The sequence below is a fragment of the Neopelma chrysocephalum genome, unplaced genomic scaffold (assembly GCF_003984885.1).
Source record: "Neopelma chrysocephalum unplaced genomic scaffold, ASM398488v2 Primary Assembly neopelma1_75, whole genome shotgun sequence".
Classification (NCBI taxonomy): domain Eukaryota; kingdom Metazoa; phylum Chordata; class Aves; order Passeriformes; family Pipridae; genus Neopelma; species Neopelma chrysocephalum.
Genome location: NW_020897736.1, coordinates 3,279,527 through 3,303,313, shown reverse-complemented (window position 1 = coordinate 3,303,313; position 23,787 = coordinate 3,279,527). Strand labels below are relative to the sequence as shown.

At 36.7% G+C, this 23,787-nt stretch overlaps 1 protein-coding gene across 4 annotated transcripts in view; it reads left to right on the top strand.

Annotated features, from left to right (window-relative positions):
* The window catches only part of DMXL2 (Dmx like 2), a 49,345-nt gene extending 25,727 nt beyond the window's left edge, over positions 1-23,618 (top strand). The window contains exons 19-44 of one of the 4 annotated variants that reach the window (XM_027688200.1): positions 62-172; positions 929-1,098; positions 2,423-2,520; positions 2,683-2,848; positions 3,815-4,079; positions 4,711-5,801; positions 6,953-7,144; positions 8,771-8,847; positions 9,125-9,252; positions 9,946-10,194; positions 11,811-11,992; positions 12,349-12,479; positions 12,966-13,051; positions 13,291-13,492; positions 14,191-14,308; positions 15,112-15,174; positions 15,569-15,655; positions 15,736-15,857; positions 16,519-16,657; positions 17,048-17,108; positions 17,190-17,317; positions 18,440-18,517; positions 19,113-19,204; positions 19,772-19,824; positions 20,759-20,976; positions 22,110-23,618. In XM_027688200.1, the coding sequence (XP_027544001.1) occupies positions 62-172; positions 929-1,098; positions 2,423-2,520; positions 2,683-2,848; positions 3,815-4,079; positions 4,711-5,801; positions 6,953-7,144; positions 8,771-8,847; positions 9,125-9,252; positions 9,946-10,194; positions 11,811-11,992; positions 12,349-12,479; positions 12,966-13,051; positions 13,291-13,492; positions 14,191-14,308; positions 15,112-15,174; positions 15,569-15,655; positions 15,736-15,857; positions 16,519-16,657; positions 17,048-17,108; positions 17,190-17,317; positions 18,440-18,517; positions 19,113-19,204; positions 19,772-19,824; positions 20,759-20,976; positions 22,110-22,319 (4,517 nt within the window). In that variant the 3' untranslated portion in view covers positions 22,320-23,618. Of the gene's footprint in view, positions 1-61; positions 173-928; positions 1,099-2,422; positions 2,521-2,682; positions 2,849-3,814; positions 4,080-4,710; positions 5,802-6,952; positions 7,145-8,770; positions 8,848-9,121; positions 9,253-9,945; positions 10,195-11,810; positions 11,993-12,348; positions 12,480-12,965; positions 13,052-13,290; positions 13,493-14,190; positions 14,309-15,111; positions 15,175-15,568; positions 15,656-15,735; positions 15,858-16,518; positions 16,658-17,047; positions 17,109-17,189; positions 17,318-18,439; positions 18,518-19,112; positions 19,205-19,771; positions 19,825-20,758; positions 20,977-22,109 lie in introns of all 4 variants that reach the window. The other 3 variants (XM_027688199.1, XM_027688202.1, XM_027688201.1) reach the window with 3 other exon arrangements.
* The last annotated feature ends 169 nt before the right edge of the window (positions 23,619-23,787 follow it).

Sequence of the window (23,787 nt, the reverse complement as noted above, 5' to 3'; positions counted from 1 at the left end):
TATATGATAACTTGTATATATGTCTCTTGTAGTTCAAAAGTCAGTATTTTGTATTTCACAGGAAGAGATACCTTAGATGAATGTGGCTTACGATACTTGTTGGCGATGCGCTTGCACACTTGCCTTCTGACATCACTGCCCCCTCTGTACCGAGTTCAGCTGCTTCACCAAGGTAATCCTTAGAGAAAGTATTGCTTCCATTGGATCCCCTTGAGCTGACACGCTCTGGTTATGTTTTATTTATAATAGATTTATAAATTATATTTATATTTATATTAATTTTCTGTTTCATTAAGGCTTTCATTGTCTTGCAGAGGCTTAGTACAGACTTCCCTGTGTGCACTGTGAATAGCAAAAAAAAGGATAACTCTAGAGCAGATTCTGGCCTATTCAGTTTGAGGCATAAGTTCTCCAACCAGAGAAAATACAGATTGTATATGTAATTCAGTGTTTGTGCTGGGGTAATGAACACTTCTTTACCTTAGCTTGGCTTTACCTTACCTTAAAGATTGTTTTATCATTTTCATCACTGCGTTTTTTTCCCTTGCTCAATACGAGTAAACGCTGTTGTAAAAATACAGGAAAGAAAAGTAGTTACCACCTAAAAAGCAGAGACAAATGTTTCTGGCCCAGAATGGGTCTGCTTCTGTGATAACAATGCTTTTCCTTCAGTCTTTCAGCATGTAAGTTTAGTACATTTAAGAGTGGGGTGCTGGAAGGTTACAAAAGAAGCACTGAGGAGAGGACATCCCTAACAAGCAAAAAATATATTTCAGCTGTTCCTTTAACAGCTCCAACTTCCTGTTGAGGGAAACAGTCTCTCTACCCAACTCCTGGGCTGGAGATCCCATTTTAACTCTCTGACATATTCCATTTGCTTATTAACAAGTCAGTCTTCTGAATGTTATTGGTTTGTGTTATTGTTTAGGCCTGTCTACTTGCCATTTTGCGTGGGCTTTTCATTCTGAGGCCGAGGAGGAGTTGATCAATATGATTCCTGCTATCCAGAAGGGAGACCCACAGTGGTCTGAATTAAGAGCTATGGGGATTGGTTGGTGGGTCAGGAATATCAACACGCTCCGAAGGTGCATTGAGAAGGTACTTTTTATTGCTCACAAACTCTCCTTACGTGCTGTTAGTTGTGCCTTCACAGGTGTGCATGGTGAGTTGTGTAAGCAGGTTCCTTTGTACTCCAGCCCAGCCAGGAGGCTGCATAATTAGTTCTTCTATGCCAGCTGATGTTGGCAGTCCTGCCTTACAAATGTCATTATTCAGTAGTAAGATAAAATTCAACTGATCTTGGGAAAAGCTGTTTTTGAAATGCCTAAATTCTCTCCCCCACGTATTTTATAGTGTATTAAAGATCATAGTAAGTGCTCTGTTTCAAGAAAAATCTTGCTTTCAGCTATGAGACAGTCTACAGATTTAAACAGGTAATAATGCTTTCAGTTCAGCAGTAGGTTTTCTATGAGAAATGTATCTATCTAAAAATATTAGTCAATAAAAACCCTATATGAAGGACTTTTTTGCAAGTGTTGTATTGTTTATAATGAAGTCCTATAGAACATAAAGTAACTGAACTGCAAATAAATGCAAATTTTACTCTTCTGAAGAGTTACGAAATTACTGGGTTTTGGCAATATATACCTATATTATGTAGAACCAAAATAACACTAAATCTCATTTGTGTGCAGAGTTTTCTTGTGAGAGGTCTAAAATGGATAAAGTGCAATGTATTTTCGAAATAATAGCTAAAACTGTTTCCCATAGCTACCAACAAAGTTTAAATCTCATTAAATAATACAAATTTCAGCTTTCTTATAACTTGAGGTTTGATGGATTTGTATAATTACTACATTTGCTTTGAATTACAACAAGAAATGCAATCTTTAAAATATCTATGGAACACTACTTACTACTCTATTAAATTTGCAAGTCATCTAATGTAAAAAATACATTTTTTCAAGTTACGGGAAATTAAAGAATCCAGGAGCAAAACAATTATCCTAGTACTCCAAATCAAATGCAATTTCATCTGATTCCTATATAAAACCCAAACTGTTCTTTAAGCAAATACTGTTATTAGCTTAAGTATTTTTAAATAATGGCTTGCCAGATGAATTTCACCTAATAGTATTAGTTACTGTTACACTTTTAAAGAAAATATTTTTATTTGCACATTCATAATATCCCACTATTGCTCTCTGCAATAGTGCTGGTTTTCTGACTCCTAAAAGCATTTACAGTATAGAGCTCTGTTACATATGAGTAAAACATTCTCACAGAAGTTACTTTGTTGGTTTGTAGAGATAATGCAGTCACTAAACCATCCTCCCTGTTAAACAGCTAAAGAACACAGGTTATGTAGCTAAAGGCAGCCTTTTATATTTCCATTAATAATAGTAGGCTTTGTTCACTACAGGTTGCAAAAGCGTCATTCCAGAGGAACAATGATGCCTTAGATGCTGCACTTTTTTACCTTGCTATGAAGAAAAAGGCAGTGGTGTGGGGTCTGTTCAGGTGAGTTCTGCTGACTGCAAGTTTGATTAAATATTAATTGAACCAGGAATGCAAAGCAGAACTCATTCAAGATTAGAGTTTAATTTCAAGTAATGTTGCTCAAGTGATAGTATGCTGAGGTTATGTAATAAATAGCTGTATACATTGCATTTCTCTATGCAGGTCCCAGCATGATGAAAAGATGACTGCCTTTTTCAGCCACAACTTCAATGAAGATCGATGGCGTAAAGCTGCTTTAAAAAATGCTTTTGCTTTGTTGGGAAAACAACGCTTTGAGCAGTCAGCTGCATTTTTCTTGCTGGCAGGTTCACTAAAAGATGCTATAGAGGTATCTGCTTTTGAGAAATTAAGTTTCAGTTTCTAATTTGACCTGTGTAACTACATCGTTGCTCGCTGTTCTTTGATGAAGTTTTCCCGAATTGTGGCAGCACAAAATGGGATGGTGTGTCCACACAGGAGCCCCTTGTGCCCTGCAGACATACCATTTACCTCCACACTAATGTGAAAAGTGTCATGGAAGCTGATCTGAAGGCCGGAATAATTGTTCAGATACATCAGTGCTCAGTAGAAGCACTCTTGGGAATACTAGTAGTGACCTTTCTGGCAAAACTCAGTTTGATCAGCACGGTTAAGTTGTAGCAGTGTGTTCAGCCTCCAGCTATTCTGCATGACCTATTGATACTACACTGAGTAGAAAAAGAACTCAAGAGTTCTCTTGAAGCAGCCCAGGGATCCCTTTTCAGTGGAGCTGTGATGTTCCTTGCCACATGGGAGGGGGGAGCTGTAACAAGGATCATAAGCCAAGCAGTACCTCTCAGGAGAGTATGGGAATTAGAGAATCTTTAGTTATCCTGCCTATTTCTATGCAGTATATTTGTTTTCACTGGAGAATGTATTTTCCTCTGAGATGTAATTCTGCACACAAGACAGTGTGAAAAATATCTTACCAGTGATGTAATAACATTAAAGTTGGAAGGTACAATTATACTACTAGATAGAATAAAAATAGACATTTTTACTTCTGCCATATTAATTTTTTACATGCTGATGTACCACTATGCCTATCACAATTCCTGAAATAGGGAAAAGTACACCTCTTTCCAAACAGAAGAAAATATCTTACTTGGCTATAGATTACTTGTCACGTTTTTGACCCAAAGATTGATTTATACTTTAAAGAACAGATATGATGAGAAAAAAAAAATCTCTTTTGTAAACATATATTGCTATTCACTTTATTTTATAGAACAACTTTTTCCTCATAAAACAACCTTTTCCCCACTGCTTATCATAGGTGTGCCTTGAGAAAATGGAAGACATCCAGCTGGCTATGGTCATTGCTCGTCTGTATGAATCAGAGTTTGAAACCTCTGTCACATACACCTCCATCCTTTATGAAAAGATTTTGGGTTGCCAGAAGGATGGAACTGGGTTCAGTTGTACTAAACTGCATCCTGATCCATTTCTGAGAAGCATTGCATACTGGATAATGAAAGATTACACACGAGCACTGGATACATTATTGGAACAAACACCTAAAGATGATGATGAAAACCCAGGTAAGGAATAACATTAGTCTGTTGGGACAAACTTATTAAGAAAAAGAACAGAAGGAGAAATACTAAATAAAAATATAAAAATCTTTTTCCAGTTTTTTTCTGAGGATTCTCTCCAACCCTCTAACACCAGACTTGGTTCCTGGTGTCAGCTAAGCTCAGGAGGGCTGTCTTTGATACTTCCTTACAATACTTCTCTAGTACTGAATGCTGGCTGGTCTTTATTCCAGTGGACTTAAATTCTCATTCTTGCTTCTAGGAATTAGCAGTATTCTAGCAGGATTTCCTATCCCATCTCTTCAAGATTAATGTTTAAATGACAGGTGTCTACATAGGTTTCATATTGCCTTTCTTGGGGAGACCTGGCTGATAATCTCAGCTGTGTTTAGGCTTAGTGAATGCAATATATCAGTGAGGCAAATGAGAGAATTTAGTATCTTTTTACTCATTCAGCTCATACCTTTAATCTTTTTGTGGGGAGTAAGTAATTCTTTCATTTTGTTTTGGTAACTAGACCCAAAGCTGTCTTTGTTCTTGTGTTTTGACAAATGTCTAATGCAGGAAATACTGCAAAACAGAATAATACCATTTTAAAGCCATTTTCAAAAGGTGTCTTATCTGTTTAATTCCTTAGTTATCGTCAAATCATGCAACCCTATGGTATTCAGTTTTTACAATTATCTTCGGACCCACCCTTTGCTCATCAGAAGATATTTCAGCTCACCAGAAGGAACCTTGGCCACCTTAGGTCTAACAACTGAGAAAAGCTTTGTGGATAAAATTAATCTTATAGAAAGAAAATTATTCTTCACTACTGCAAATGCTCATTTCAAAGTGGGCTGCCCTGTGCTAGCTCTTGAAGTTCTTTCCAAAATTCCAAAAGTAAGAAAAAAGTCTACTGTAGATGCAGAAAAAGATTCATCTGGTCCTCCAATACAGGATGGTGTTTCAGATTCCAAAGCCCTACAGGATGGTGCTGGAATTGGTGATATAGACTGGTCAAAGCCCATTTCAACTTCCTTTGCTTTGGATAATACTGCTGAATCTTCAGCACAATTTGACTGGAGTCAACCAGCAGTAAAATTTGATGATGAGCCCCTTACTCTTGATTGGGGTGAAGACAAAAATGGGTCAGATGAAGAGGACAAGGATGTTGGTTTAATGATGAAAAAATCCGATTCTAAGAGTGGAGAAGATGAGAGAACCCCAGACACCAGCATGGCACAAACACCACGTGGGGAGGTTTCTGATGCAGGAGACACTGAGGTTGATGTTATTGCTGAACAATTGAAGTTCAGAGCCTGTTTGAAGATCCTTATGACTGAACTGAGGACTTTGGCTACAGGTTACGAAGTGGATGGAGGGAAGCTCAGGTTTCAGCTGTACAACTGGCTTGAAAAAGAAATTGCTGCTATGCATGAAATATGCAACCATGATGCAGGGGACAAAGACTATTGTAAAACCTATACCAAAGTAAATGGGGATCTACTTGACCACGAAGATATTATGGATAAGCCAGATATTGGTTCCTATGAACGGCACCAGATAGAGAGACGGAGGTTACAGGCGAAACGAGAACATGCTGAAAGAAGGAAGTGGTGGCTGCAGAAGAACCAAGCTCTGCTGAGAGTTTTTCTAAGTTACTGTAGTCTTCATGGGGCACAAGGTGGAGGCTTGGCATCTGTAAGAATGGAGCTGAAGTTCTTGCTGCAAGAGTCACAGCAGGTAAAGCAAATTCAACTAATTTCTATTCATGAATGTGAACAGTTCCAGACTGTCAGTTATGTCAAATGCCTAAGTTTGTGCCTAGATAGATGCTGCTTGTGTTCTGCAAGCCTAATGATCAAGATCATTTTAATGTTCTCAGAGAAAGAACTTTGTATCTAAGTATGCTGCTGTTCCACATCCTGATGACTTGGTTCTTAAGAACCTGTTACGTGACACTGAGGATCAGGCTACTTATGATTGTGGAATATAAAAGTTGCTGTTTATATTATAGTTGCAGCATTATATCTGTGTTACAATGGCATAATTTTGGCCACAGTATTCTAGGTACCTATATAATAAATTAAATTCACAGTTACTGAAATACAATAAAATCTCATTCCCTACACCTCTGCAAATCATGCAAGGATACCACAAGAAATGAGGTTTTAGCTGCAAAGGTCAACAAATAACATAAAGTCAGACAGGTTAGTGCTTTCTTTTACTATATTATGGCATTTTCTACATTTATTTCATACAAAAAGAGATATTTTATAGCAAATGTTAATGACTAACCTGAGCTACAGCAGATAATCTGATACTGGGCAAGTAATTTAACATGCTCTAATCCTAGATTTCTCATATTTCAAATAGAAGCAATAGACAGCTGTTTTGGTGGTACTTGGCTTAGCATTTTAGTACTTTTTAGTACATCCTTAGTACTTTTAAGAATAAAAAAAAGTTCCATTCATTTCCCTTGAGAAACTCAGATGAGTGCAAATTTTACTCTGTCACTAAACTCAGACCAGTGAGTATTATGTCAACTTATGCTAATGCAAGTACAGTTTTAGTTAATATCCCTTAATAGACAATCTCAACACTTCCTAATGAACTACATGAAAGTACTCTTCCTGCACTTAATCAAAAAGCAAACTTGGCTATCAGGTCTGAACCTTGTTATTAGAGTAAATAAGAACTTGCTTTTGGCAGTAAAATCCCATCTGTACTGAGTGGACAGCAGTGGAAGAGGACAAATAACCTGGGAAATATATTTAAGATGTAAAGTTTGTAAATAAATAAATTATGTAAATAAAATATGTAAAATTATGTCTATTTCTAAACTTGTTTTTCTCAAAGCAATAATTTTAAATACAGTCTTTTCTTTTAAACAGGAAACTACTGTGAAACAACTTCAGTCTCCACTTCCACTACCCACAACACTACCCTTGCTTTCTGCAAGCATAGCATCCACAAAAACTGTGATAGCTAATCCTGTGCTGTATTTAAACAACCACATTCACGATATTCTTTACACTATCGTGCAGATGAAATCACCACCACATCCTAATGTTGAAGATGTCAAGGTAATAAAAAGCTTTCAGGAGATGCTGAATGATTTTTTTTTTTATGAAATGGGGAGTGAGCATGTGAAAAATAAAATGTAGTGTTTGAGTTAATTTTTCAGCACTTACCTTTTTACAATACTGACGTTTTCCTTTAAGTCTGGTGAAGTGAACACGCTGGTTAACCACTTGCTTTCTGACATCTTTTTGGGTCTAGTTAGTTCCCTTTCATCCAAATTCTGGTTTTTCTCAGGAAACTATTCCAAATGTGAATGTTCACTGAATTCTTGGCTCTTAAAACAGCATGACCATGGCAGTTAACTAATTATTATCATTCTGATCGAATCCTGTAGAGAGACTAATGAAAGCAGAGATGAGACTGTAAGTTATATTACAGTATTCTATTAATATAGATACTATAAACCTTACTGTAGTGCAGACTTCCCCAACTGTATGAGGGTTTTTTACAGAACTGTGGTGAAATACTTTATCTGACTGTGTACTTAGGGGTGAATAAATTCCATTCAGATTCAGTAAATACAGGAAGGGAAAAGCCAAAGAGCATGAGACTAGGACACAGTTAATTAGCAAGAACCTAAATCATTATTTTGTATATTTAATGAACATGAATACCAATCTAAATTAATTTGACTAAATGAAAGTAGAGAAAAACAGGAAAGTAAATGGAATGTCCCACTGCAAGGCAGTTAAGTTCTAAAACTGTAACCCAAGCTCATTTACGTCTCATTTTCTCTCCTACATCTTGACTTCTTCTCCATTCTGCATTATGCTACAGCAAGCATCTTTCTTACTCTAAAAACTCATAAATTCTTAAAAGAGAATTCAGAAAGAAGAGCTGACACTTCCTAACTGCAAGACAACCATTTAAATAATCCATAGTTTTAATCTAAGACCTAACATTTGATTAAATGGAAAGATAGTAGGAAAGATAGGAACAAACACAGGGTGAGTTTAAAAAAGTTTACTTTTTTAACAGTTTGACAGTACCATTTTCTTCACACTGTGGATTTCATTGAGCTTTCCAAGAAATCCTTGCATTTCTTCTGTTTAAGAACTGGACTGTTTCTGTTGCATTGTGAGGCAAAAATGGAGTTATTCTTGTTACTCCTGGAGACTTACGGAAATTTATAAGCACATAACTGAGGTAAAAAAGAGATTTTAGATAAAGTAATTATATAATGACTACACAAATTTTTGTATTTTATGCATATTGAGCAACTATTACTACTATTTTATGCATATTGAGCAACTATTACTGCACTGAACTGCAATGTTATATAGTACAGCTTCCAGGAACCATTCCATCAAATTCATTATCATAAGAGGACATACTTAATCACTCCTTCAGTGTGCTCATTTACTGTGGCTGTTCTGTATTATAATCAAGTTAATTATCTTGACACAATACTAGAAGGTTGTGACTGCCATCAAATTATCTTGAACAAACAGTTGTGATTTTCTTAGCACTACATTGTAAACTTAAAGTAATGTTCAGTTACTATTTCTTGCACTTGGTTTAAAACTAGGACAGCCCTGCAGAACACATTTCCAATGTTCTTTAAAAAGAATTGTAGTTTGCTCACATTTTATATAAAACATGTAGCTTATTGGTTCTTTTTATTTTAGGTGTACACACTTCATTCTTTAGCAGCTTCACTTTCTGCATCCATTTATCAAGCACTATGTGACAGCCACAGCTACAGGTAAAGAGGGAAATTTTCTTACAGTCCTACCTTTGGAGTATACTTTATATATCCTAAATGGAAATTCTTCCTGCATGTGTCTAAAAAAGGGATTAAATGTTTATGTGTGGATATACTTACACAGTTTACACATTGCTAGCTTTGATACCCACGGTCAGTTTTACACAAATAACAGCAACCATTCAGGTTTTGTCAATAAACAATAGGAAAACGTGATGTCACTGTCACTTGGGACACTCACCTTCTCATCAGAAAAAAATGTATTTGTGTTTAGCAGTCAAGCAGAAGCCAATCAGTTTACTGGGATGGTTTACCAAGGACTGCTTTTGAGTGATCGACGCAGGCTGAGGACAGAAAGTATCGAAGAGCATGCAACTCCAAACTCATCTCCTGCTCAGTGGCCTGGTGAGACAAATAGAAGGTTATTTTTAGTACCACTGGACCAGCTCCGCATTTCAGAATTACTTCACTGTCCTGTAATATGATGTTTCTGATTTAGTTCTCAAATTAATGACAACCTTTAACTTTTTCACGTATCAAAACTAATTAAAATAAACTTTCTATATGGCAGACATCTTGCTTGAAGAAGAAACTGTGATCTTTAGGATAAAGTCATTGATCATTTGTCATTCTAAAATGTTTTCCTCCAGCCTACCTAACCCCCTAGCAAAGCTATTTCTGTTAGCTGTCTCTACAGTCTTAAATATATGCTGTAGTTGGTATAGCTATCAGAATAGCTAATTCCAATGTATGAGCATAAATTTAGTTTTTTTGAGGTGAACTGTAGAAACAGTGCAGGAATTTCATAGGTATGCTGAGCTGCCCATAGTATTGGCAGAGAAGTTCAATGCAAAAGTCCCAGACTCAAGAAGGCTTTTTGTAATTTTGATCTTTATTATTTTAAAAAAACTATTAGTATATTATGTATTAGTATGTGTGTATATATATATGTATATACTAACTGTATTTTAGTATGTTTTGTCTGAATAAAAGCATCATGTATTAGTGGATATTTACCCTAAATGTAGAGGTGAAACACTTCCTTTATTCCCCGTTTGTCCTCCTACTCATTTAACGCAGAATTTTTCCTCTTTGCAGGCGTGAGTTCGCTTATCAACCTGTTAAGCTCAGCTCAGGATGAAGATCAACCAAAGCTCAACATCCTCCTGTGTGAAGCTGTGGTGGCTGTCTACCTGAGCCTCCTCATCCACGCCCTTGCCACCAATTCCTGCAACGAGTTGTTCCGACTGGCCGCCCACCCTTTGAACAGTCGCATGTGGGCGGCTGTTTTTGGGGGGGGAGTGAAGCTTCTCGTCAAACCTCGAAGGCAGTCAGAAAATATTCCAGGTACATCCTTCTCTGAAGGTCATACTAATGATTTGCATTTTATACCTTTTAGTAGCCTGGTAGAAAAGGTTTCTTTCCTTTTAAAGACCGAAACCAAGCGAGCAGGATTTAAGAATCTGCTGGCAAGAAAACTGTTACATTAACTAAACAGCAGAAAGAAATATTAGCCTTGCAGTTATCATTTGTAATGGCACCCAGCACATTTTAAATTTGCCATAAAAACTGTACTGTTATTATATTACTAATGTTACAGTTAGATGCTTACTTATAACACTTTTCAGGACATTCGGCCATTATTTTTGGTGAAAAAACAGACTATAAATCAGTGTTAATACCTCTGGGGTTTTGTTTGTGAGATGAGTGTTACTGTTTAATGACTGCAGTAAGCTGGAAACAGTATTTCTGAAACCAGTTTCTATTGCAAGGTAGGATTTCACCTAGCACAAACCACAGAGGAGAAATATCAACTTCATCTGTCAGAAAAACAGCTTATGCATATGTAAGCTCCAGCTGACCCCAGGATTTTTACAAAGACACATGAGCAAGTCTTAATATACTGCTTGAGGAAAAGCAAAAGTGGAGATTGAATTCAGGCTCTGAAGACAAAGAAAAATACAACCATTTGTCATAGGACTTCACACTGCAGCAATACTGCAAATCACATCACATAAACTTTCAAATCAACAATAGGCTTGAAAGTTATGCAAAAATTAGACATTCCATATCCAAGATATAAAACCAAATAGTAATAAGGCATTGAACCATTATAAGTATGCACAACAGGTTTTTGTCATTCATGGAATAACTTAAACTCATTTAGGGCAGTTATTTTCACAAGGTGTTAATATGAATAAGTTCTATAAGTTGTGTTTATTTGAGATGTATTCTGTTTTCCTTTAACCTACAAGCTGCTACAGCTTCTGATGTTTCAGAGGATGGTACCGAAGGTTTGTAAAGACTTGCAGTGTAGATGAGTGTTGGTAGTGGCTTTTTGGAAAGAAAAAAGTTTTTAAGTATCTAGTTCCCTTGTAATAAAGTAAGTGTGATCTTCAATGTTGCCTGGCCAATAAGACTTTGAAGAACAAATTCCACAATAAAATTTTGATAAGTGTTATGGCATTTTAAATCATAACCCTTTAAAACAGACTTCAGGTGTCAAAAAGCCTGTCTCTATTAAAATTTTCTTCTCTATCTTAAGAGTTCCTTGGCTTATATTTTAATAACTACTGCTAATAGTGCAGCTTACTGTTTAGTGATATTTTATATATTACTTTCTTTCTCGACAAAATTTCTGAGTTTCTTAATTTCTTCCTTGAGAAATTTTTAGATAAAAGATTTTTTCTTAAAAGGTACATCTCCTGAGAACTTAATCCAGTATATAAATGTGTAAAATAAAATGTACTTCTCATAATATGTCCAATGTCTAAATGCCACAGTTACTGAATTTATCGTAAGTGAACTTTTTTATGATTACACTTACTTTATTTAGGCTGCCTTTGATTCTGAGTCAGTAGAAATTAGTACCAATAACAGTGGTGTTAGTTGCTTCAGTTACAAAATACAGCCATTTTAAAGATGCAATATTAATATCAGCTTTTTTAATGACCTGAATTTAGCACCTCCTCTTCCATCAGAAGAAATGGATAAACATCGCCGCCGGTTTAACATGAGAATGCTGGTGCCAGGAAGACCAGTGAAAGACAGCAATGTACCACCACCTGTACCTGCAGAAAGACCCTCTTACAAAGAAAAGTTTATTCCTCCAGAACTCAGCATGTGGGACTATTTTATGGCAAAGGTAATTTAAAACAGAAAATGAAAGTTACAGTTCATAAAAGGATATTTCTTCCATTAAGTTTTAAAGGATAAAAATAATGTGAAAATTCTAAGTGCTCTTTCTTGTAAGATGCAGAATATTATCTTTGTAATAAAAGATGAAGAGCCTACAAGTCTATTACTTCACCTTCAAAACGTCTCTTGTCAATAATAGAGATTAACACTTTTCCCCTTGCTATTTGCTTACATTATAGGGAAATTTATTTATAGGTTAAATTGCTGTCATTTAAACTCAATGACAGTGATAATTGGAATAAGAGTTGAATATTAAGAAATCAGAAAATAGCTTTTATAGCAGACTTTTACTTTGCATTGCAGCCATTTCTTCCTTTATCAGACAGTGGTGTTATATATGATTCTGATGAAAGCATTCACAGTGATGAGGAGGAGGATGACGCTTTCCTCTCTGATGTGCAGATCCAGGAACACACAGATGCCAATTCTTACAGGTTAGCAGAAATTGTCAGTGTTTTAGAACAATTATGTCATGTGCTTATCTTTGCTTCCAAATCTAAAAAAAAATACAGGTTTTCAGCACCATCCAGTTTTAAGTCAAATAACTTTAGTATTGTGGATAGATTTATCTGTTGCAATGGGATTACAGAAGGGACATATCCTCATCACAGTTTCCCATTTACTTGCCAAAAAAAAGGGGTTAGGAAGTCAAAAGCTGTGTGGTTTGCAGTTTTTTGGGGAGGGGAAAAGAAATAAGAAACCCCTATCTTCATTTTTAAGACACAAAGAGCATAAGGTACCCCAATGCCAGCTCCAAAACAATGTTTTAGACTACTGATTTCAAGCATGTAGGTTTTGAATGAGGTGTAGATTAAATAAAACACTTCTACACTGTTACTCTAACCCTGGTTGAAGAAAAGTATTCTGTAGATAGCTCTTAATGTTATTTTAACATAACTAAATCTGTTCTTTTTATACAGCTGGGCTCTTCTGCATCTGACAATGGTAAAATTAGTTCTGCACAACATTAAGAATTTCTTTCCCATTGCTGGTCTGGAATTCACTGGTAAGTTAAATCCTGCTTTACGTTTTATTTTTCTGTATATGTGGCTCTCTGTAAGACTTTGCTTTTTAATTTTAAAATTTAAATAACTAAATACCTTATTTTTTACAATAGCCAACACATACATTTCCTTTCAAGTTTATTTTTTTTGGATGGCTGTATTATTCTGGGTTTTTTATACGCACCATAACTTAGATTATTTTTTGTCTCCTAAGCCTTAATTGGGTAATATTTCTGTTTAGATCTGCCTGTAACATCACCATTGGGCATTGCTGTAATAAAAAATTTGGAACACTGGGAACAGATTCTTCAAGATAGAATGGACCAATTTGAAGGCCCACCACCAAACTACATCAATACTTACCCCAGTGACCTTGGGGTGGGTGCAGGACCAGCTATTCTCCGCAATAAAGCAATGATTGAACCTGAAAACACACCGTTCAAGTAAGTATTCTTTTCTTAGCAAAGACACATTCTCTGATCACAGAAATTCTAAAGAGTATTTCCTACTGATGTTAAACATGGCAGCCAGGAGGGCCAGCTGTGTCCTGGGGAACATCAGGCACAGCATCGCCGTCCGAGCGAGGGAGGGGATTGTCCCACTCTGCTCTGCCCTGGGGTGGCCTCACCTGGGGCAGTTTTGGGTGTCACGGTATAGAAAGGATATAAAGCTATTAGAGAGTGTCCAAAGGAGGGCAACGAGGATGCTGAAGGGCCTTGAGGAGTGGCTGAGGGCACTTGGTCTGTTCAGCCTGGAGAAGAGGAGACTGAGGGGAGACCTCATTGCAGTTACAACTTCCTCGGGAGGGGAAGAGGAGGGGCAGGCACTGATCTCTGCTCTGTGGGGACCAGAGACAGGACCCAAGGGAACAGCAAGAAGCTGAGTCAGGGAAGGTTTAGGTTTGATATCAGGATGAGTTTCTTCACCCAGAGGGTGGTTTGGTGCTGGAACAGGTGCCCCAGTACAGTGGTCACAGCACCAGACCTGTCTGAGTTCAAGAAGTGTTTGGACAATGCTCTCAGGCACAGTGTGACTCTTGGGGCTGTCCTGTGCAGGGCCAGGAGTCAGACTTCAATGATCCTGATGGGTCCCTTCCAACTTAGCATATTCTCTGTTTCTTTCCTCCTACTATTTTATCCAGATCAAAGGATTACTCAGCTCTTCCAGCAAAAAGGCTCTGGCATTTTCTTGTGAAGCAAGAACTTCTTCAGGAGACTTTCATAAGATATATATTCACAAAGAAAAGAAAGCAGAGTGAGGTAAACAAAGGATGTAACTTTTTTTTTAAAAGAAAGTTCAATTATAACTGTTCCTCAGTCTTCCCAGTATTTATTTTATTTTTTCTTTCCATTTTTCGTTAACATTTCGGTTTCCTTTCTTTCATTTAAAAGCGTTTGGATTTTTTTTCAAAATCAACGTGACTGTCATGTTGTTGATTGGAATATCAACTGAACAGAATATATGTAGACAAGACATAGCTCACCTTTATGTATCTGAATACTGTCCTAATGAACAGAACATTTGTGATAATGGTAATAAGCAAAGAAATTTGAATATTCATGTAATGTTTTTTTCGTGTGTCATACAGAAAAAGAAATTTAAATGCACTATTAATTTGTGTATATGTATATATGCATGAATAATATATACATATAAGAGTAATATTATATAGTAATATATAATATGGGGCTTTACAAATTGAACCAGTTACAGCTGCTGTAAGTTCTAACTGAAAACTTAGACCAACACATAAATATCATGGGAAATAAGTATATGAGTTAGTATATTTAAGAATTCCTGTAAGTATGGAGTTTGTGTGTGTATTACTCCTCCATTTATTTACTATATCATACATCTTGTGTTCATCTAGGAGGCATTACATTTTAAGTGAGTTTGTTTAGATTCCTGTCTTAGTTTCTGTGCCTTTTATAAAAAGTTAAAAATACATTTGTCATCATTTACTGACAGAGTGGCCTTTAAAATCTAGTTTGGAATGTTTCATTCTTTTTTTATATTTGTTTGTGCATGTGTTTTGTGTTTGTGACTGTGTGATGTTATGTAGTCTGTAGAAGATCGTGTGGAGCAGGTCAAACAAAACTGCGTAGCAGAAGATCACAAAAACAAGGTAGTATCCCTTCTCCCAAACCTCTAGCACATTCTTAAAAGTTCTGTGGAACTGGCTTTCTTTCTCTAATGTGACTAACAGAAGCTGTATGTTCTGTGTAGTCTGTGTGGCAGGCTTTTAATCACTGAACTAACTTCAGGTGTCCTGATAATTGGGATGAGTGAACACCTCGTAAACAGTGTTGCACACACAACTTCTGTTTCTTACTCTCAAACACAACTTTTGGCTTCTAGAACACCAAAGAGTATGAGAAGTCTAAAGTTCACCTTCCGAAACAATGCTGAGGCCACTGAACTTTTCTTGCATGAATTTTGTATAGATTTTTTGCACTCTGAATGTACCGCTACAAAATGGATTTTCATGCTAACTGAAGTTTTTTATAAATGTTTTGTAGGTTGAAGCAGATCTTGGCTACCCTGGAGGAAAAGCAAAAATCATTCACAAAGAATCAGATATGATAATGGCATTTGCAGTTAACAAGGTAAGCCTCAAATACTACAAGAAGTGTAATAAAAAGATCCTAATTATAGTTAATATAAATTTTGTATTTGTGCTGCATAGGCAAACAGCAATGAAATTGTTTTGGCATCTACACATGATGTTCAAGAACTTGATATTTCAGCTCTACTGGCTGCTCAGTCGTTTATATGGATTGGGGAAGAATATGACAGAGAATCTAAAAGGTAGGATTGTTTCTTTGTGGTTATATGAATAAGAGTATTGGTTTACTGTGAGGCTGAATATATAATACCTGTGTAGGCACAAATGGAGCCTACCAAAAAAGTTATTTACTCTTCTTCAGTAAGTTTCAGGTTGCTTTACAAATGAGTGAGGGAATGCAAGAGAATAATTAGTGTCTTTAGGCATGTTTGCACTGCACAGTGAAGTCAAATTCCATGGTGCATAAGCTAATAAAGGAATACCTTAGAAATACTGTAGTTCTCTTGCATCATTGCAATGTGGAGGGTAGTTGTGGTAGCTGATGCTGGTTGTATAATACAACAACCTGGATTACTGTCTGCTCCATTACTGTGCTGAGATCTGTGAGCACTCCTGTGTACCACATTCCCTTGCACACTGCACACACAAGTCAGGAATAGTACAACAATATTCTTCTCAAGACAGCTTATATCCTTATATTAGGACCATCTCTTGAGATTAAAAATGGATAGCTTTGTAGCATTTGGAAGGAATTTGTTCTATGTAAGTGGAGGAATTATCAATTTATAGTCTTATTACGATCACTTCCTCTACCCACTGCCCTTAGGCTCTTGACAAATAAGCAAAGAGCATTAGAAGCAAAGAAACATTTGTTTAAAGCAGAACACTGCTGTTCTTTCACAGTTCTGATGACATTGACTTCCGTGGTTCCACTACAACACTCACTCAGTCAACTGCCCCGGCGTTTGGAGTGAGTCAGATACAACCATCTCCATCCATGCCATGGTTGGGCACTGGTCAAACCAGCACTGGAGCTGGGGTGGTAAGTACTTTTCTGTGCATGCAACTCAGGAGAGCATCACTTTTTTTGTGTTTGTTTAGTAGAGAGACCTAGTGTGCATTAGTCATCTTACTGTCAATTTAATGTTGGCACAAATGGCCAATGGTGACCAACAACTGGCCAAAAACAAGGCCAAACTAAGCATTTTCTTGTATACTGTGGCACAGAATTATTGTGATACAGAAAACGATGGTACAATCAGGCTTTTTTTCTTTCTTATGGGAGCTCTGATGTAGGACCATGCAAATAAGTTAGTTTAACAAACTTTTTTTAACTGGGGGACACTCACCATGTAGTAGTATATGCAAAACTGAAGAGTGTGTTTGTGTCTGTTTTCAAAATTATTCTGATTTTTCTTTGTTTTACATTAAGCTTATTAAAAGAAATCTGAATAACGTCAAGAGAATGGCTTCGCATCCAGTCCACCAGTATTGTAAGTGAATCACACTTCCTAGTATGGAATGGACAATTTTCTACAAAATACTGTAGTATTAATGAGCATCTTTTATCTTAGACCTTACGGGAGCCCAGGATGGCAGCGTTCGAATGTTTGAATGGACAAGACCCCAGCAGTTGGTTTGCTTCCGACAGGCTGGGAACGCCAGGGTTACAAGGATGTATTTCAACTCCCAGGGCAATAAGGTAAGTACAACATTTAGGAGTTTTGGGGGGATGTTGGGGTTTTATTCATAAGGAAACATTTGATTGTGCTGGGACCTCTAAACAGTGGTAACTGGTGACATGCAGAACTGTTATGACATCCTAGAGTAGTATCATTCATTTTGTCTGCATGTGGGAGCTTTGTAACAAACACTGACCCTTATTCTCCTTTCTCTTCTGTCACTTCACACTGCTATCCCATATCCCATTTGCTGCATTTTCACACTTTTTATTCTCTCTGTTCTGAAATCTGTGTTCCCACGTGGTAACCTTTTTAAATTAAATTTTTAAAAAAACTGTTTGGCATCCTTATTTTACAGAAGCACACTTGTATCAGTAATAGAATCGTAGAATCGTTAAGGTTGGAAAAGACCTCAAAGATTGTCAAGTTGCATAAAATGTAATTTAAATTGATTTTAAAATTGTGTTTTGATTGTGTTTTGAGATATTGCAGTCTTACCTTCACATGGGAATCAATCTTAAGTCAGAAATTGAGATGTACTAGTTGTCGCCATGCTTCACACAAAGGTCACTCAGGTGGGACTCATGAAACCCAACTAAAAGGAGAAAATATAAAAAATAATTCTAAATAATTCTAAAATTATTTTGTAAAATACAGAATATGCTGTATGGGATATACAGTGTTAATATAACTCTTGTCATTTTACCATTCATGATAGAGCCCAGTCCTTCCACAATTGTCCTCATCAGGCTTTAATGATATGTCATGCATTTTCCTTTTTTAACCATTTTCAAGTAGAGTCATGGAGTAATGATACCTCTGTAAGCCTTAGCATTTAACATTAGGATTTGAAAGATAAGCTTCCATGCTTACAAAGCCTCCATTTCCAGAAAAGGGTTGAGTATGCGGGAGAGCATCAATCCTTAAATAATCACTAAACAATCAGCACTGAACTCACTTGGCTTCTACGCTATTTTTTTGTACCTGACCATCACTGTTGTTGACATTCCATTTACAGGTGAAGGTTTGGTGGTTTAGGTGGGTTTTTTCCTGAAGTTGGCAATTTACTATTATTAATTATTATGAAGTAAACATCCAGTAACCAGTACATTATGATGATAAATGCAGTTCATTCCTTGCAGTGTGGCGTTGCTGATGGTGAAGGTTTTCTAAGTATTTGGCAAGTAAACCAAACCACCTCAAATCCTAAGCCCTATCTGGTAAGTAAACAGAATTAATTTTTTTCTTATTACAGAGGAAAGGGAAGTCTCTGAGACTTCAGACAGGCTAAGAGTGTATGACTTTACTGAGACAGTTTTTATTTTGCTGCTTTTTACTTGGCATACTTTGTCAAAACAACTGTACAGTTCCAGTAGTACATCTTTGGAAAACTAATTGCACAATAACCATCAGCTACAGTGTGATTACAAATACTACTTCAGCATTACCCTTGATTAAATTAAAAATCAGAGCTAGAAGTAATGACTTTACAACCCCAAAACTTAGTGGAAATACACTCTTCAATTCTTTTCACTACTTCTTAACAGTACATGAAAACCATGCTTAATTTGAAATTCAGGCTGTTGTCATACACTATATTGTGCCAAAGGTCTCTAATTTTAGTATCTTTTTATTTTATACTGGATTTTTAATCCATTGTTCCATTCTCTGAGGTTTCAAACTGTCAGTTTTGAGCTTTGTGTAAAAGACTGCTTGTGTTTTGCTATCACTGACATCAGAGTCATAGTAGTAACTTTTGATGCAAACAACATCTGGTAAGATTGCACCTTTTTTGTTTGTTTTGTTTCTTAATAGAGTTGGCAGTGCCACAGTAAAACCACAAGTGACTTTGCATTTATAACCTCTTCAAGCCTAGTTGCTACATCGGGACAATCCAATGATAACAGGTGTGTTTAAAGAAACAATGAGGAATTTCACCAAAACTACCTGTTCATCTCCATTAACGTGGTAGCTCTTGGGCATTAATGTGACTGACATTCTAAGGCTCAGTGTTCTAAGCTTTGTTACAGCTTGAATTGCCAGATGATTTCTTTGAACATCATTCTTTCAGTTACTTGCTTCCCAAATTTAGTTTTTGTGAGGAGTGGTCAATGGTTAACCAGTTTTTTCAAGTTGTATTCCAAATGCAGTGTGATGTGATGCCATTGCTGGAGGGAGAAATATATTCAGCAAAGAGGATAATTCTTTTTGTCCAAAAAGAAAAACTTCTATAATGTCTTGGTACACATCTTAAAGGTAGAACTTATAGTTCCACTAAAAAGCATAAAAGAGCAGAGAAAGGAATTGAAAGTTCTTAGTTCTTTGCATATGTTCTCCAATGACTGCAGAGTGTCAAGAGCTCCTTGTTCAGTTTTACCTTCTAGACTGTCATAAAATGTGAACCCTTTCTGAGTCATGTCACCCCATGAATCACTTAGTAACAGGCCATAATGACTTTCTTTTCTCCCCCTCAGAAATGTGTGCCTCTGGGACACTTTGGTTTCATCTAGTAACAGTCTTATACATGGTAAGTACTGCGGTGAAAATTAAACCTCTGCTTCTTACTGACTAAGGAGATACAGCTTGGGAATGTATTTGGTGCAAAGGAAAAAACTTTTACTGGGGAACAGGTCCAAGCAGGTATTGCACAGGGATGCATGAACCAGAACTGGTACTGCATATTCTCATGGTGTTAATCTGCTTTGTATAGAAAAGTCACAGGTCATAGAATCATGCAATGGTTTGGGTTGGAAAGGACCTTAAAAATCATCCCTTTCCAACCCCCCTGCCATGAGCAGGGACACTTTCCACTAGACCAGATTACTAAGCAGCCAATCCATCCTGGCCTTGAACCCTTCCAGAGATGGGAGAGTCCATAAGGTCATACACAAAGCTCCTTTTATGACAGTATTAATAAAGTCTAAAATATCTCAGTACAGTCCTGAAAACAAAACCTAACAGCAGACTAATTAAGGCTGCATTATCAAACTCTTATTCTTTCACTTAAACTGACACTTAATTAGTATATCCAGTACGCTGGTGAAGCACAGAAAACAACTGTAGATTATAGTAGAAGCAGTTTCTTTTGTCTGCTGTTGTCTTTCAGTACTTGAAATGGGTTCTTAAAGATATTTGTGTCTATTTGACCAAGTTCAACAATTTCTTCTTTCTGTAATAAACTAAAACAAAATTCTCATGTTGCACTATGACAGAAAAATCTATAGAAATCGAATTATGACATCCTGGGCTTTTAAAAGAGCAAATTCAACCATCAAAAATACTTTCTTGTGCATTAGATCTAGATAGCTCTTTTGTCAGCTAATAAGGCAGTACCTATATGAAGGAATGTATCTGTAAAACTAAAAAATATTCAGATAATAATTTATAGAAGAAATGCTTCTTAAGATTGAAAGCTACTTACGATTTCAAGTCTATTAAATTCTGACGTCCTTCTTCTTCAGCCTTCACTTGTCACGACCACGGTGCCACAGTACTTCAGTATGCACCCAAGCATCAACTGCTGATTTCTGGAGGTAGGAAGGGATATATCTGCATCTTTGACATCAGGCAGAGGCAAATTCTTTTTACCTTCCAAGCCCACGAGTCAGCTGTCAAGGCCCTTGCCCTGGATCCTTCTGAGGACTATTTTGTCACAGGCTCAGCAGAAGGCAACATGAAGGTAAGGGATTGGAGAAGCTGGGTTCTGTAGGAGAGGGTTGAGCTGAAGCAGTGTATTGTCATGTGTTGATCAGCATGTTGCAAATAGCCAGATAAATGCAGTAACAAAACAAAAACAAACCCAAAAACCCCAAACCTACACTTGATATACAGGATGCTTGCCTTACATTTAGAACATAAACTTAAATATACTAGTAGCTTTCTAAAGCAAGTAGGTTTTGTCCTCCTCTAAATAATAGTCTTTTTAAAGTTGTGAGACTGAATTTGAAGTGGATAAAGCAAAGTGCATGGTTCTGAAATCTTAGCTTTGTTTTTCCCTCTCTCTTAAAAATGTTCTGGTTTTGCCTTTGGACATTTCTTTGTAACACAGGGGGCGCTCAGCAGCTTCAACATTGTGTAAAGTTTCTGTAACATTGAGTTGTATTTTTTTCTCTTGATGCCCCAGACAACTACTAAGATGTCAGAGTAGTAAGAAACAAACATCAACATCAAAACAAAAAAACCAAACCAGAAATACAGTCCCTGTTTTAAAGGGCTCTTTTCATGAATACTAAAAGTAGGAAATACAAGAACATGGTAAAGAAAAGGAGAAAAAGATTTCTTTCCTTTTAGCTGGGCTGCAAAGCGTTTAATAGGTGCTTAATCTGTGCTCTGCACAGATTGTGGCCTGGCCTTGATGAGGGCTCCTGCTGCTTAGGACACAACAGACAGCTGTGCTTCCTATGACTCTGCATGCTTAATAATTGTGCAGCTTACTCCCTGCAGCATTCCTTAGCAGGAAAGCACTTCCAGCAGCTGGAAAGCTGTCCATAGATATCTTGGATGAAAATGCAACCTGTCCATTTCTGCAGCTTTCTTGGGGGGGAGCTGGGAGGAGGACTCTGATCAGGTGCCACAGGGCAGCTTCACCCTGCCCAGTGACCAGCTGGTCCACGTTAAGGTAGCCTTACACTGCATCAAGAGCCTCCCAGGAGTCTTGGACTTGGTGTAATTGTTGCTACTAGGCACCAATAAATACCCTTTATCTTTGCTGAATAGCGTTTAGAACAACCGGGAATCTGAAACATTAGGGGGGAAAAATACAAATCCTTGAATTTTCATCTCCTTTTGTCATTTGTCATTCTTTTGATACAGGTGTGGAGACTGACTGGCTACAATTTAATTCACTCGTTTAAAAATGAACACGCAAAGCAGTCCCTTTTCAGAAACATTGGTGCTGGTGTCACCCAGATTGAAACTGTGCAAGGCAACCGAATCTTCTCCTGTGGAGCAGATGGCACTCTGAAAATGAGGGTTCTTCCCAATGCTTTCAATGTACCTTCAGGCATTTTTGACATTCTGTAACGTTATGTGAGCTAATCCTGGTTTTATATAATGTCCCTTTAAGTAGCTAAAAACACAGTGATATGCACTGTGGAAAGAAAACATGTTTCCTTTCCAAGCAGTTACTGCAGCATTAGGTATTGTGGGGGAAAAGATATTTAAAAAAAAAAAAATCGAAAAAACCAAGAAAACCAACCCTTTTACAATGGGTATATTTTGAATATGCCCATAAGGATGCGTGGGGTGGAAATGCATGTACTATATTGTGAAAGCAAAGAATTCAACTCAGTACAGATGGACAGAGAGGGGTTATAGTTCAGTAACCCACAAGCTGCATTTAGTAAGTGTCTTGCAAAGATTCTGACAGTTGTCAGTCACTTAACAAGCACTGTGGCTCTACAAGTCAGTGAGCATTTCTGACATGATTCTGATTACTTTTATTCCAGTTTTTCTCACTAATTGAAGCATGTGTACAACTTCTCATTGTAAAATAGTTTAGTTTTAATTAAAGGTACTCAGTGTATTTGATTTTCGCCAGAAAGTGTAATGGATGCAAATGCCGTGGAACATGTGCAATCAAGGACGTACTGTGAGAGATGTATCATTTTATGCTGAGATTTTTTTTCCAGTTAGTATTATTGCACAGTTGATACTGTAACTTGCACATCAGCATATTTTTAAATGCGATGGTTTTTAATTTTGCACACTATTTTCCTTTCTTTCTGAGAGCTATGTTTTCTATTGGACACCTGCCTTTACTTTAGGAATGTATTGTAAGCACTAAATGTTTGTAGTGAAGACATCCATCATTCTAGTCAGCTTTTAGTTTTTAAAGTCATTTGTCCAGAAAATACTTCATTAAATGAAGCTGTTAAGAGAATACCAATGGAACATATAATGCCACATTTCAGATGAATGTCAGGCTTTATGTGGCCAGCTAGTAAATAGTGGATAAAACTGGTAATTAAATTATTACCAGAGTATATTGTATAAACTATGCAGAGTTCAATATTGTTTGCTTGTAATATAACTAGCTACTGTTGTCAGATGTATTTTTCTGTTGTAAACAAAACCCATGTTCTTCAATGACTGGAACGGATGTCTGCGTATTTAAATGTTAACAAACTGTCTTATTCCTCCAATGAAAATTTTGATGTCTGTGCTGTATTGTAAGATATTCTAGAATAAAAAGCACCTTTCTCCAAAGGTGATTTTAAATTGCAGCCTATGAAGTATGAGAATTATGAGAAGAAAGAAGAGTAAGTGTCATTGTTTAGTTTTGCCTTTGTAAGTTAAATAAATTACTTTTATTTCATGGAACAGCCCATTCCAGAACTCTTGCTTATATTTAAACAGATTTATCTAAATCTCCAGTAGATTGACTGGATGCTACCTAAGCTAGCTTTATTTACCTTGACCTCAGACTGTACTGAGCTAAAAAATATTTTATTTTCAGCTGGTCTAGAAAAGCATAAGGTTAACAGGATTT